The sequence below is a fragment of the Gracilinanus agilis genome, chromosome X (assembly GCF_016433145.1).
Source record: "Gracilinanus agilis isolate LMUSP501 chromosome X, AgileGrace, whole genome shotgun sequence".
NCBI lineage: Eukaryota > Metazoa > Chordata > Mammalia > Didelphimorphia > Didelphidae > Gracilinanus > Gracilinanus agilis.
This window is the reverse complement of record NC_058136.1, coordinates 33560212-33576321: the sequence shown is the minus strand read 5'-3', so window position 1 is coordinate 33576321 and position 16110 is coordinate 33560212. Positions and strand designations below refer to the sequence as shown.

Here is a 16110-nt window from a genome sequence, read left to right as displayed (position 1 = left end):
CCCTCTCTCCCTCCCTCTCTCCCCCTCACTTTCCTCCTGTATCTTATTATGATCCTAAGTTCTCAAAAGCCACATTAATGGGAGTTAGGGGATGGGAGATAAGATCTGGCAGGTGTTGACCAGCTGACAGAGGGCCTGGCAATGTAGAACATATGTGCGCCTAATGTGTTGTGTCTGTGTGTGCACGCAATATATTCTGTATGTTTCTGTGTGTTCTGAAGACCTCCCTTTCTAGGTTCAGAGGCTCGGCACCGGGTTGACCACAAGACAATGAAGTCTTTGGCCACAGCTACTAAATATAAATACTAAATAAATACTAAGATGAAGTATGGAGTATCTAGAGATACAGCAAGGCACAGTGACTAGAGGACCAGCCTTGGAGTCAGGAAGCCTTGGGTTCAAGTTCTACCTGTTGTTGTTACTCAGACTTGGGACAAGTCACTTATCTTCTCAGGACCTAGGCAGCTCTTTTTTTTAACCCTTACCATCTGTGTTAGAATCAATACAAAGTATTGGTTCCAAAATAGTTGGGGTTAAGTGACTTGCCCATGGTCACCCAGCTAGAAAGTGTCTAACAGATTTGAACCCAGGCCCTCCCGACTCCAAGCCTAACACTCTTCCATTGTGCTACCTGGGCATCTCTTTAAGACCATAATTACAAGTGATCTGCTTGCCATTCTGCGTCAGGGGTAGAAATTTCCTCATTGGAAAATCCGTACACCGATTTTAAAAGATCACAGGTCTGGATGGACCCCAAGCAAACATAGGCCACAAATCGCAATACTGTCTTAGATGTTTGAGTGGAAGAGATTGTCGATAGAATTATGTCATATGTTGTTCTGACCCTGAGGCCTCTATCTATAAATGAGGGGATTACGTCATGTGCTGGAAGGCCATTGGTCTTTCCTAGTTCCAAGGCCAGCTGCAGTCTTTGGGACTTGGATGTGGGGGAAAGGGAGGGGGACTGATTCCAGGAAGTGGTTAAGACCGAGCTAGATTGTCTGTTCCACTTCAGGTAGCTCATTTAATTGGGAGATGTTGGCTCTTGGGGCTCTCACTAGCAGAGCTGGACTTTCTGGGATGTGTTCTGATGTACTGGTTAAGTAATTGCCTGGTCAGCATCTTCCCTTTTGCCATGTACAGACGAGGGGTACTGGGTGCACTTGGAGAGATACATTGTAGTTTCCTCAGCATTTTGGGGCAAAAGCAAATAAGCAGCCACTCTTAAAGTAGCTGGCTATATGGCCTTGACTGCTCAGACCAGATATTCTAGGGGGGATAGCAATGCGTACTCAGTAACACTTGGAACAACATGCTGACCTGGATTTAAACAATAGACCCGTTTCTAAAATGTTTGTATACAAAATATATCTATTCTCTCCCATTTTCCAATTGGTATCAATTAGAATTTCAGTGCTCTTCTCTCTCAAACCAAACAGGGGAATCTCACAGTTTGTGTCTGTTTCATTAAAGAATCCTAGTCTTGGCGAAAGGAAACATTCTTTGTTAATGGACAAAAAAAGTCACATTGGTGGGCTTTTACAAATAACCATTTTTCTATCGTTGCTGTATTGGCCCTAAGAGCCACGACTAAGTTAGGACAGCCTAGTCTTTATCCTCGGGTGCCAAATTTAGAGACCACTTCAGCAACATAGAAATAACAGCTGACAAGAATAGTTAAACTAGGAAGCTGCCAGGTGGTAGACTAGGCTGATCTCCCTGATCTTCCCTGTTCCCCAGTAGCCTCACCCTGCTGTGCCCCAACTGAAGACTTGTTTGCTCTGGGCATGATGCATAGTACTTCAAATGCAAAAAATTCCTAGTGGGACAGCTGGGTGGCTCAGTGGATTGAGAGCCAGACCTAGAGACGGGAGGTCCCAGGTTCAAATCTGGCCTCAGACACTTCCTAGCTGTGTGACCCTGGGCAAGTCACTTAACCCACATTGCCTACCCCTTACCTCTCTTCTGCCTTGGAGCCAATACATAGTATTGACTCCAAGATGGAAGGTGAGGGTTTAAAAAAAAAAGAAAAAGAAAAAAAATTCCTAGTTATGGCTCTGGGCACTCCATTTACCAGTGCAGATTGCAACTGTGCCATGCCTTGCCATACTAAGGGAGTCTTGTTCTCATCTTCCCAGAGGTGCTCTAAGAAGAGGATCTGACCAGTGCACCAAAGGCCTTCTTCTAAGTCTCTTAATATTTCATTTCATGGCTGCTAGCACCATACTTAGGCTCTCATTCTGTTAGCCCTCGTACATGATGGGTAAAAAGCAGAAGAATGAAAGTACCTTGGTGGGACTGGCCCACTTTCTTGCTTTCCAGAAATTCCAGCATGGCCCACTGCATATGTCTATACCCCAATTTTTTTCTATTTTGAAGGTTTTGTGATCACACAAAATACTTATTAAATGAAATGGTACAAAAGAATTAAAACTATTCTATAAGAATTCTACTCTTTTACTTTAATTCCTTAAGAAAAATAAGTAAGATAGAAATAAGGATTGGGCCTTTCTTTCATTGATTTAGGGAACTCTCATGGGAGGAAACACTACCAATGCTGCCCAGCACCTTCTCTGCAACTTAGTGTTTAGAGAGAACCGTGGTGTCACAAATTCAGATGTGGAGCCACAAAACCATTCTTGAGATCCCTGTAGGCCATAGTACTCAACAGATTTATTTGACATCTCTGACCTAGAGGGCTTAGAGGATAAATCATTTGCCCAGGGTCACACAGCCAGTATGTTAGAGTGAGAACTTGAACCTTGGTCTTTCTGGCACACAGTAGACACTTGATAAATACTTGTTGATGGTCTGATTGACTTCCTGCCCTTTGTGTGTAAGTGACATGATGAAGAAAAGCACTGATTGGATTAAAAACAGCCAATGGTGTTCATTGTACACCAGAACCCAATAACTTTAAACTACCCCTGGGCAGGTTTAAAAAAGAAAAAAGGAAAAACACTCTCTAGCCATTACAACAAAGCCGCCTTTAAAAGATGTATTTGGGGCATTTGGATGGCTCAGTGGATGGAGCACTAGGCCTAGAGAGTGGAAGTCCTCCGTTCAAACCTGGCCTCAGACACATCCTAGCTGGATGACCCTGGGCAAGTCACTTAACCTCCATTGCCTAGCCCTTGCCACTCTTCTGTCTTAGAAATGAAACAAAACAGGAGGTGAAAGTTTTTTTTTAAAAGGGAAAATAGTATATCTGGCAGCCAGAGTCCTTCAATGACCAAAGGAAGATTTTTACTAGCTGGAGATATTGAGAAATCTAGTCTAGTCATAGAGTTTGGGGGAGGGTAAAATAAAAATGGAGGAGAGCCGCAAGCTGAGGGGTGCTACTTACAGTTCGTGCAGGAGAGCAATGCAAAGGTACTAAAGTCAGAAAGGAAGGAGCCTGAGATTAGAATCCCTTTAGGGAAGAACATCTTCCCTTTTTTTTTTGTTTGATCTGGACCTCTTGGTTAGTAAGTCTGGGGAAGCCTATGGACTCCTTTCTCAGATTCACATTTTTAAATGCACAGAATAAAACATATAGAATTACAAAGAAACCCCAATTATGTCAAAATACAGTTATCCAATTTTTTTTAAAGAAACAATTTCACAGATTTGACAAAATCAAGGCTCAGAGAGGAGAAGTGATTTGCCTAAAGTCACTTGGGTAATAAATGCCAGAGCTGGAGTTTGAACTCAGGTCTAAATATGGTGCTTTTTCCTTACATACATAGTCTCCCCCATAAGGCAGTTAGATTGTAGAGCAAATATTTGTTTCTGATCTTGGCCATTTCATTAAGTCTGCTTAGTTAGCATTTGTTCCTTTGACAGAAACAGCATAGCATAGTGAAAGGAGAGCCAACCCAAAGCCGGGAAGACCTGGGATCAAGCCCTGCCTTTGACACACCCTGGCCGAGTGACCCTGAGTAAGTCACCCTTTTTCTCAGTGTCCTGGGGCAATTCTCTAAGGCTATAAGGTGCAAAGAAGGTGGCAGCCTACTTTGGCTGCATAGGGGGAGTTTCTTCACCCTAGAGTTTTCAATATCAGTGAGATTAAAGGCCAGAGCATTCCCCAATCCTTTGACTAAAATTTGTCAAATATTTAATGTATACATAGTCCTGTGCTGGGTCCTGGAAGATCTGCCAAAATGAGAAAGCAGCCCGTTGCCCTCCCAGAGTTTAGCTGAAAGAGTCATGTAGTGGGGAGGCCTAGTATACTGGCTCTAGAGGCTAAGGGCCTGGCTTCAAATTCTGCCTCTGATATTTAATATGTGTGTAACTTTGGGCAAGTCACTTGTAAAATGAGAAGGGCTAGGGAGTGGCACAGATGGCCCTCCAAGGACCCTCCCAACTCTAGATGAGTGATCTTCTCAGGTCATGTAAATAGTTCAGAGTGTCAGTGTAATAGAGCAGGCAGAGGGCCTACCTTGCAGGCCAGAAGGGCAGATATCTTGGCCTCAAGTCCTGACTTAGATATGATATACTCTGGGTAAACAGATTACCTGATGAATGCCCCAAACACTCCCTTAAAGCTGGAAGTTATCATTGCCAAGGTTGCCTATATGCCTTATCAAGAGTTTTCTATTAATGAAATTCTGGTTAAAATAAAGAGTATTGTTTTGTTTGTTGAGGGGGGCAGAAATGTTAGAGTTAGCTAGCCTTGCTATCAGTGAATGTTTGAAATGTTTGAGTCCTAAAGGTTAGTGACAAAGGACTTTTAATACAGAAAAAGCCACTCCCCATGGCCTATAGGTGACTTTAGTCTAACTAAGGTCATTCTGTGCCTCTCTTTACCCAGAGTGACTCTCCTCCCCCTCAAAGCTTTCCAGGGAGTTTTTGGAGATCATAATTCCTTTTATAAATCCCAAATATAGATATTCCCAGTTTTGGACATAAAGGGATAACTTAATCCTTAGTTTTTCTGGAATTTTCTTTAGCTAATTGACTAGACCTTCTTAGAAGAATTAAGAGAGACAACCCAGGAGAATACAGTTTCTTTTTACTCAAGACTTACAAGCCCCCCAGCCAGACTACTACTATTCATGAAAATATCCCTTTATTTTGTGCACTTCAGCATTCTAGACTTCCAGGTAGAATTTGTGGATGGTCCTCAGGGTCATAGGAATTTAGCTATAGAGCTAGAAGGGACCTCAGAGGTCATCTGGTAAAACCCCAATGAAGAAACTAAAACCCAGAAAATTTAAATGACTTGCCCAAAGTCACAGACAATAAATATGTGGCAGAGCCAGGATTCTTTTTGGGGCCTCTGACTCCTGGGCCATTATTATGATCTCTTAGTGTGTTTCCTGAGCCTATTGAGGGGAAGACCTGCTCCTCTGACCTCATAGGAAGACAGTGTATTAGACTTGAGACCTCCAGTGGACACATGGGTTCCCTCTTTTTCGTATGAGATACTAAGACTCAATTATCAATTTTCTTGTACCATGATCTGGGTTAACATATGGAAACAACCTGGGGCATTGTGCATGGGTCATCCACTTGGACCCATAGCATACTTGAGTAAAATTTTAGATACTTTCAAAGTAGTTTTTTAATCAAGGCAGATCTTTCTTACCCTTGGCAATGGTGACCAAGTGTGGTTTCAGTGTTTATCCTGGTTTACGTTGATCCCGTGCGTTCCCTGTAAAAGAGATCTCACATAAAAGGCACTTTTGTGGGTTGTGATCGTTCGGCAAGGTTCTTTATCTGGCATAGGATGAAGCGTTCTCACAAGTCCGGTTAGGGCTCTTTGATGTCTGTGAGGGCAGCCAGGACCATGTCTGTCTGTTTGTCTGTGTGTGTGTTGGGGGTGGAGGGGACACATAGCATGATGGCCATCCTCTCTCAGGCCCTCTCCCAAACCCTATCTGAGGAACCTGAAGGGAGCTGGTGCTTGAAGGCCTCGGGGTTGTCACCGTTTCAATGTCTGTCTCTACATCTGTCTGTCTTTAGGAAGAGAAAGTTGGTCATCAGACTGGACCCAATATTTGAACAGAAAATGGAGAGCACAATTGGTGAGCATATGGTGCGCAAGCCTGAAGAAAAACAAGTGGCAGAAAACATTAGTGACCAGCAGCAGGTAAGGGGATGGGGGGTACCTCAGCAGGCCATTGACCTATACACCCTGGGATGATAAAGCAGTTAACCAGCTCTCAGGCACGTAGATGAAAAGACTACTCAAAGGACACCATACTGTGAATAGCTGGTTCTGGAGATCAGATAATGACATATACCACCCTCTTCTTCCTCTTCTTGGCAGAGAGGTGGGGGTCCATTAGGGCAGAATGGTATATATGTTGTCAGATGAAGTCACTGTAAGTCATATTGACAGGCCATGATGTTCTTTTAATTTTTGTACCCGCCTACTTCCGAAAGGACTTGTGGTTGCTGACAAGTTAGAGCACAGTGCCAAATAGGCAGTTTTAGGGTTAAACGAGAGCTCCGATTTAAAAAGCCCTTTCCTCACAGCAAGCCTGTGAGGAGAGGTTGGCGAAAGCGGCCCAGACAAAGATGGTTCGGCAAGATAACTGAAAATGAGCTTGGTGCCAGTTGATACTGTTCTGAGAGTCAATAAAAGAAGAAAGAGCCGTTCAGGAAATTACCATTGCCCGAGTCTGAAGTCAAATGCTCAGGGTACTGATAAGAAGAATTGAGAGAAATGGGGAAAATGTAATAATGATCACATCTGGCAGACAGGAGAATTGACTAAAAGTTGGCCAGCCTGAGCAAGGCAACATTTGGCCATGTTGTCTTTGAACTAAAGGCCACTGAGTCACTAAAGAAATGGGACATAAAAGCTGTCTCAAGGAGAGGATGCAAATGATGGCCCTGGAAATGCTGATGGCAACCTAGTTGGATTTGGTTGTAATGGTGTTGCTGAGCAATGGATTCCATAAGTGTCTGGCCTATTTGGAGAGGCGTGTATCTTCCGTTCATCATGGCAGCTGATTAGACAAGGTCAGCCTTGATATTGGTGAAAGTGATGGGAAAGAGATAGCTAATGTGTGCAGAAGAGTCTTGGTTATCATAATGAAAACTACCACTTAGGTGGGGTGTTCAGGTTGGCAAAGCCCTTTCTATATATTATCTTATTTGATCTTGGGAGATGAATGATGTTGTTATTGAGACTCAGAAATGTAAAATAACTTGGTCATGGGGACACAGGTGTGTGAGTGTCAGATCCAAGATTCAACCCCAGGTCCTCATGACTCAAGTCCATTGGTCTTTCCACTACACTCTCACTGCCTCTCAGATCCCATGAGACCAGTGAAATAATACCAAAAAACCGGAGGAAGCCAACGAACGTGGGCAGAAATCACCTCCACCAAGGAGGGGGTTTCAGGGACTTAATCTGAAATAATAACTGATAATACAAGATGGTATTTCAATTGTGTTGTTGTGTCTGCAGAGTGCTTTATGTATGTGATGGCCAAAACTTAGTAATGTTGGACAGTCTAGGCAGAGCTGAGTTAGCATTAGGAGCAAAAGAACTTGACCGTTACGCTAAGATGTTCTGAATCAGAACCTCTGGGATACAAAGGGATGTCCAGAGATTGCCGAGTCCATTTTCTCCACTCTAGAACTACACTGCTGTGAGATAAACTGTAAAGATGGGTGTCTTAGAAAATCCTCAGAGCTTCTCTGAGAAATCCATTTGCGAAGCTCACAATCTTTGTTTTCAATCTGGAGGTTTTTCTCTCATTTCTAACTCCAATGCTTCTTCCTATCATCTAAGCCTACTCCCCCTGTCCGTTCCATCCTTCATGGCCTTGGCAAGTAGCGGTGCTCTGTATCCATTATATCCATTTGCTGGACACATAGTTTAAAGCGTTCTCCATTATTTTAAAGACAGTTGCCATTTTCTCTATAGGTCAGATGCCATTTCCATGAAAATCTCTCTATAGAGCATATGGATTTCTAAATCCCAGCCAGTACCCCTACTTGCTTCCAATAATATTCAACACAGCATACCATTACAAGAAGAGAATTTGGACTGTTCCCAGAAATCTCTTTGAATGGGTTTCAGGACTCAATCCCTATAATGATCATGAAACATCACATCATAATGTAGCATGGCAAGAGAGCTCGCATAACATTCTGAGATGGCACCTGATATGTCAAGAGGTGATTTCCCTTTGAAAAAGTGAGAGAGCCTCCTACTCTCTCCATTATCAATACTAGTGAAAACATAGACTAGTCCATCTGAAATTGACTTACATGGGGCTTTGGAGTATCGACAAAACCCAACTCGCCGCCCCCCCCCCCCAACCCTTCCAATGGTCCCCCTTTCAGCTCAATCCTGTTGATAACCTGAGACTTGCTCTAGTGCTGGAGAGGGCTCGGGCCTGTCAATAATTCTTGTGCAGAGGTGTTGGGTGCGGTTCAGAGATAAGCGACAAAATAGGGTTGAGAATCAAAGCATTACTCAAAGTGACTAGGAGCTGGCGTTTCTAGAGTGGGGAGTGGAGTTTATCTCAAGTCTGTGAGTCTCCCTCCCCCAACATCTACCAATACTTGACTTTGCTGGCTGGCTGTGAGATCAAGAAATGACGGATTGGACGTGATAAGTGAAACATAGATATGGTCTCGAAAGCGGCTTTGGAGAAATGCCTCTGGGAAGCAACTGGGGATAGAGTGGGGGAATGGGCTATGCTTTATACTCTGTAGTTTCTTCCCAGAGTTAGAATCTTTGCTCTCTGTATGTGGTTCCTCTCTCATACGTAGCCGCCGGTGACAACAATCTCGGAGTTGGACTTTAGCTGACAAATTGTTGATGTTGCCCAAGCCAAATGGAATCAATAGAGTGCTTTGCTAATATGATAAGCTTAGCTCTTCAACTTTAAGAGAAGAAGGGGAAAAAGTAAAGCCCCTGACCTGAATAGATAGCAGAACACTGAACAACTGTTAACTCATTAATCCATACTCACCCCAACCCTAGAATATCAGGAAATAAAGGTTCAGTTAATGCCATTCCATTTGAAGATGAGTAAACTGAGGCTCAGAGAGGCCAAATGGCTTGTCCAAAGTTGCCCAGCCACTTAGGAGAAAGCCCACTGTATGCCTGTGTACCCTTGCTATGAAGACTACTGGTTCCATGCTTTCTACTTTTTTTTTTTTTGTAAGAGCATACTCTGGTTGGAGTGCCAGCTTCCTTTGTCATAAAGGTGCATAGGAAGGGAGAACGGGGGAGGCATTAGAAATCAGGAATGAGAATGTCTTCCTCCTTCTGTTGGCGTTGGCACTGTCATCGTCAGAGCTAATTCACCTGCTTTCAGAGTAACTGCCTGCTGTCTCCCATGGGTATGCATTCTGCCAGGGAAACATGGCATATCTCTTGTTCATCAGAGCCAACCAGAGCTGAATTCAGTGAATCATCGGATCTGTAATCCCTACCAATGCAGATCTCATCTGTACCTCTAATGAGAGGGAAAATTGTCTCCCCACATTGGTGGTAGGGTCACTAACCCAAGTCACATCTGAGAGGTCAGTGGTTCTGAATGTCGCAACTGCTGCCCACTATCATCCCCGTCTGCCTCTCTCCATAATCTTTTTTCTTTCCACAGGCCAAGAAATGTACCGTGATCGGGGGCTCTGGATTTTTGGGCCAACATTTGGTTGAACAGCTGCTGGCCAGAGGCTACGAGGTCAATGTTTTTGACATCCGGCAAGGATTCGAGAACCCTGATGTGACATTTTTCCTGGGAGATCTCTGCGTTAAAAAGGTACTGTGTCAATAAGACCCCAGTAGCTTACTCCAGATTCTCAGGAACCAGGGGGACATTATTTAACTGATCTTCTTAGATCTAGTAATTAATTTTCTTAGAGTCATTCTATTCAGGTCCCCAGTCCTAAATGATATTAAGTCCTTTAGTTGGGATAAGTGGCTAAACTTCAGGAGATCCCCTTATAGAAGCAACATACTGTTGTATCAAAGGATCAGTGCCACATTGGAACTGATGACCTTTCATTCTCTAGGTAGGGCCCCAGGAGGTCTGAAAATTATTGGAGTTCTTCTGAGCAGTAATAGACTCAGCCCTAGCACTGAACTAGTCACCTCCAAGGTATACCACCAGCTTCTTAGTTTTGACTCAAACTAGGCTACTGGTTGCTCTTTGGCCTCCAAACCATACCTAATTGTTGGTCCCCAACCTGAGGCCTGAAGCTAGTTCAACTCTAGGTTTAGGGATCTGCCCTGCTCCATCCCTAAATCTTATCTCCCCTCTCCTGCTGTTGTATTTTGGAGTCTGTTCCTAGTACCTCCTTTTTGCTTCTTCCCATAGCCCCTAGACACTTCAGACCCCAAGGGAGTGTGTATCCTAGACTTTTTTGTCAAGGAAAGTGAGAGTATATAAATTCTGAAACTATATACCAAGGGAGGGTAATGGCAGGTGTGAATAAAAGAAATCAAGCTCAGGCTGGATTAGAGTCCCTGACAATGCTCTATTTTCTTCTGCTTAGCTACCGTAACCCAGACTTAGCGTGACCCCGTCACTGATCTCTTTAAACTGGAGCCTTACTTATGGGCCCTAGTCATTCAGACCAGAGTCCTAAAATGATCTGGGGGCCTGAGAGAAGTATCTATGGGCATTCCATGTTCCCAGGCTCACCCTCAGCCTGAACAGTGATTGTATTGTGGGACTGGTGCTCTTCCCATATTATTATTTGGTCATCATTTTTCTAATATTCTATAGCTCTTCCTATATTCTATAGCTCTTCAAGGTTTACAGAGCACTTTATGTATGTTATCTTAATTGATGCCCACAACAACCCTGTGAAGTAGATGCTATTATTATTATCCCCTTTTTTCAGATGAGGAAACTGAAGAGTATCCGAGGTAAAATTTGAACCCAGGGCTTCCTGACTTAAGGTCAAGTTCACTCTCCACTCTGCTATGTTCCTCTTCTGTATCCTATATCATGGGCTTTAGAACTGGAAGGAACCTTAGAGATCACCTAGTACTCCCCACACACACACCTATTTTATAGACAAGATTATTGAGGCCCAGAGAGGGAAGGTGATTTGCCCAGAGTCACACAAGCAATAAATAAGTACCAGATCAGGAATTGGAACTCAATATTGGATGACTTAAAATCGAGAGCATTTCCCACCATGGCAGTGTTCAGCTAACTATTTCTGGGCTGACTCACTACCAGTCCTCTCTTTCATATAAGCCCAAGCCCCCAGTTACCTCCCAACTCTGCAGCCATCCCTTGAGGAAGCACCCAAAGGCCAGGCTTTTCAACTCTATCTAGGGACCTCAGGTGGTCAGAAATGCCATAGACTAAATAGCAACAAGGTCTATGTCTACCTGGTAGAAGTATGTGACACTCTTTTTTTTATTGGTTATTAGAACAATTGTATGAAGAGAGCACTGAACTAAAGTAGAAAATTACACTGAAAAGATAGGCTTTCATGGTACATACCCCATTGTGGACATGCTAAACTAGTGAGATTTCTGCTACGTGGACTTCTCATTCTCATGGACTCGAGCAAAGCCCTCTCTCAGGTGATAGACTCAGGGTACTGAATGAGGCATATATTTTTGGACATAGCCAATGGAGGAATTCATTTTGCTCTACTATACGTACTTATTATGTGAGTTTGGGTTTGTTTTTTTCAATATGGAGGGAGAAGAGACTATCAATAGGACTTCCAGAAAGAAAAGGAAAGGATCTTCAAAGCATTTTTTTGAATGTTGAGAACAGAAAGAAGACCATAAAGAAACACAGAAAAGCAGGATAGCTTTGAAAGTTAACATTGAATTCATTATGTACTTCAAAGGAAAAGCATGCTCTCTGTAAGAGAGATTTGCTATTCTGTGTACAATTCTCTTTTTCTCCTTTCCTTTGTCTGTAGAAGTGTTCAGGGGTTTTTGTTCTTTGGCAAGTTCAGAAGAACAAAAAAAGAAAGAGAAATCCCCTCTCTCCCTAAGACCAAAGCTAGATGCCAATCAACCTTTGAGAGTGATAGTAAAGATATAAGGCAGAGAAGGTGAATGGGTTTTCTAGCCACCAAAAGACTAGAGCTACTGCTTGACTTTCTTTTTCCCTTTCTTTTGCTTGCCCATCCAGGATCTGTATCCCGCTCTGAAAGGAGTGAAGACAGTTTTCCATTGTGCATCGCCAGCACCCTCAGCTGATAATAAGGAACTCTTTTATAGAGTGAACTACACTGGCACCAAGACAGTGATTGAAGCATGCAAAGAGGCTGGAGTTCAGGTACTGAGCAACAGCCTAGGGTACCGATGGTCTCAAGGTGGGCAAAGGCCTGCAAGCCCTCCTCATGCTGGAAAGCACCTTGGCAAAGACAACTCTTAGTGGTGACAGGTCTTGGACCTAAGATTTTGAGTTGGAATTGGCTTCTAGTCTACCTCTCTCATTTTACAGAAGAGGAAACAAAGACCTATAGTGGGAAAAGATCTTACCCAAGGTCATGTACGAGATCATAAACATAGAGGTGGAAGGGAATCTAACCATCTCATTTTACAAAGAAGGAAACTAAGACTCAGAGATGGGAAGAAGCTCACTCAAAGGGGCAACTAGGTGGCTCAAGACCTGGGTTCAAATCAAGCCTCAGATATTTCCTAGCTTTGTGACCCTGGGCAAGTCACTTAACCCCCATTACCCAGCCTTTACCACTCTTCTGCCTTGGAACTGATACTTGTTTCAATTCAAAGACAGAAGGTAAAGGAGAGAGCGGGGTGTTGCTTTTGGATTTGCTTTTTAAAAGAAGATGCTTGCTCAAGGTCACAAAGGTAGTAAATGGCAGTTCTAGAGTTTGGAGTCCATCTTCCTGACTCCCAATCCATTGCCCTTTGCATTATTCCATGTGAGCCATGTTTTTCAATGTACTCTGTCTGGATGCCTCCTTTAGGTTTTTGTTTTGGTATTGGGTGGTGGCGCAGTTTTGCCGTGGCAGGGGGTTGGGGGGAGGTGCGCTCATTGCTTTTCTAAGGACCCGAAAATTTGTTTTCTCTAAGTCACTGCTTATCTAGATGGGCAGCTTTCCTGAAGGAACAGAGTGAGGAGGACAGTTGTATTTGATTTAAACAGCGATAACTCTGGCTGCTCAAGGGGAGCTAATGGGTTCTTTTTTGACATTCTGTGATCATCTGATTATCTTGGTCTCAGATGAAAGAACCATAACAAGTAGATGCTGTTTGCCTTTTATGAAGCCGTGCGTTTGCTTTTGATTCGCTGGTGGTCATCAGAGCTCGGGGCTCAAGCCACCTGAGTTTTTAGCCCATAGTGTGGATGACTTGTGTAATAGTGAGGCTTACTTCTCCTGGGCTCTGCCTTTGCAGGAATCCCAAAGGCAACAAGGCCCTCATAGGAAATTGAACTATGGGGGCCTCCCTGGAGGATATCAGCCAGAGAAAAGTGACTTGCCTAAGGTCACACAGGTAATAGTGAAGCTGTAGTTGAGCCAGATCTGAAGCTAGATCCTCTGACTCCAAAAACAAAATAAACGAATTACTCAGCCCATTTTAATTATCCCAAGTTGCCCTTCGGAGACCCCGAAGAGCTGGAGCATTTCTCTCCTGAAAAGTTTCTGGTTGCCACTAGCTTATACCTCTTATAAGGGCAAATAATACTAGCACAATCCTTTGAAGTATAGCTAGATAAATAACCCTATTTCTCTTAGGAAAGCCAGCCATGTCACTTCTGCTATTGTAGGCAGTGGCATAAGGAATTGAATGCTGGTCTTGAGATAGGGAAGACTTGAGTTCAAGTCCTATCATAGGCATTTACTAACTGTGTGACCCTGGGCAAGTTCCTTGAGTTCCCTGGACCTTAGTTCTCTCATTTGTAAAATGGAAAAAAGAATAGCATGTACCGCTGTGGGTTGTTGTGAGGATCATGTGAGATATCCTTTGTCCCTGACCTCAATATGGTAAATAATGTGAGCAGTTGTTACCATTTTCCTTTGTTAATTGTGGCTCATCTTTTTCCCTGTGGCTAAACTGAACCTGAAGAATGTCAGGCCCTCTCATGATGGGCTTTCACTGTACCTTGAATTTAAGATGGAGACATTGAGTGTTTCTTTATGCCCCTTGGAGTTTAGTGGTTTGTGTTTTTGGCATGATGACCAGATCTAGATTCCTACCTCTGTTTGTCAAATTGCAGCCTGGGTACCTGGGAATAAAAGTGGAGTAGAGACCACAGAATTATTTCCAGGCCCATAAGAATCCCTCTTCTGTGTCCCAAATATTGGCCCATGTTTTCTTGACTACTAGATGCCACCAAGTGGGAGGGGGAAGGGGGTCAGAGGTGGTACAAAATTATGTGAGGCTAAGAAGGAGCCTTTAGAGTTGAAAAGGTTGGGATCCATTACTTCATCACTGCCCACTGCATTTATCAGCCCCACAGCACCTCACCTTCCACCCTTAAATTGCTACCTTCCCTTCTGATTTCACTAAGCAATTTGTACCTCTTTTTGGCAATTAACAAGTATTCTTTTGTGGAAAAGCTGTGTGTTGGTGGGGGAGTGGCGTGTCCTTGGCCTGTGAGCTCCACAAGACCAAGACTGCATCTGATCTCAACCTTGTGTGGCCCCCACTACCTTAACACAGGAACATCTCATAGTGGTCTACTCTAGCATTTAGCCTACTGCCTAGCACATAGTAGGTGCTTAATAAATAGTTGTTGACACACAGTAAGTATTTAATAAATAGTTAGTGAATTGTAGGATCATAGATTTAAACATGAAAGGGACCTCAGAGACTCTCTAGTCTAACCTCTTCCTTTTTCAAGGAAGGAAACTGAGGCACAGAGAGAGGAAGTGACCTGCCCAAGGACATACCAGTCAAGCCAGAATTCAGGCCCTTACTACCTCCTCTTTAGATTAGTGTAATATCTCTTTAACATATCTATCACTAGACCCCCTTCCTCCTCAATCAATATACTTTTTTAAATAAAATTTTCCCAGTTACATATAAAAACAATTAAAAATTTTAATTTAATTTAATCTTTTTATTTTAAGAATACAGCTTTATTAAGTACCTATATACTATGTGCCATGTATGTGCTATGTAAGACTACCAATACACAGGAATGTTTACCTCTGATAAAAAAATAAAAGCAAACAACTTCCATGATTGTCCATTGTCACCCAAATAAAGGACAGACTCCTTTGCCTGACCTTCTGGGCTTCAAAGAATCTTTTCATCATCCCTTCATGTTGCTCTCTTTCACATACTCTTAGATTCCCAAGGTCTGCCATTTCCCCAACCTTACCTACTGTATATTTCTATGTGTACCTATACCTCCCTGTATACCCAATGAACCTCGCGCGCTCCCCTCCCCCAATCCCATGCCTTGAACTGAGCTGATCAGTTTCATTTACTGTTCTATGCCATTCACTCAGATGATTCCAGATAGATACATCCACAACTATTCAGTAGGTGCCTACTGTATGCCTGGCACTACACTAGGTCCAAAGAATGAAACACGCTCTTATTCCATTAGACTGCCCATCAGCATCACTTGGTGAATGGCTTTATGGCAAGGGAGCTTTCTGACTTCAGAGCAGACCTTTTTGGTGTTTAGTACTTTGCAAGGGTCCAGTTCCTGAAGGCCAGTCACTCTGTTTAACTAGAAAACCCTGAGTTCCCCAGTGAAGAAGGAAGAATGATAGAAGCTTGCCAGCTCTGATCATCTTCTTTTTGACTTTAAAAAGAGCTAAAATGTGCCTGATTTGGAGTCCAAAGATCTTGCCCAACGTGACTCAGTTTTTCCCTTTGTAAAATAAGAGTCAAACCATATGGTCTCCGAGGTCCCTTGTAGCTTTAAATCTATGGACTCTGGACTGCCATCCCTCTTTATGGACTTAAAGCAAAAAAATAAAAAAAATAAAAAATAAAAAGGATTCAAGGCAGAAAGGAGCGTGGGCGAGGGATTTGCAGTTCTACCTTTAATGGCAGCTTGTGTATCCATTAACCAGCCCACAAGTATTTATTAAGTGCCCACTCTGGGCCCCTGCTCTGTACTCAGAGCAGGAGGGGGGAGACTGCGGGGGAGAGGGTGCAGCAGTGACAGGAGAGAGAGACAGGGAAGGAGGAAGGAAGGGAGGGAGAGAGAGAGAGAGAGAGAGAGAGAGAGAGAGAGAGAGAGAGAG

The 16110-nt window shown here is 43.3% G+C and overlaps 1 protein-coding gene across 1 annotated transcript in view; it reads left to right on the top strand.

Moving 5' to 3' along the window:
- Positions 1 to 16110, top strand: part of LOC123253629 (zinc finger protein 208-like) — a 274976-nt gene that overhangs the window by 73905 nt on the left and 184961 nt on the right. Inside the window, exon 4 of the mRNA XM_044682794.1 lies at positions 2177 to 2188. Coding sequence (XP_044538729.1) covers positions 2177 to 2188 — 12 coding nt within the window. The remainder of the gene's footprint in view (positions 1 to 2176; positions 2189 to 16110) is intronic.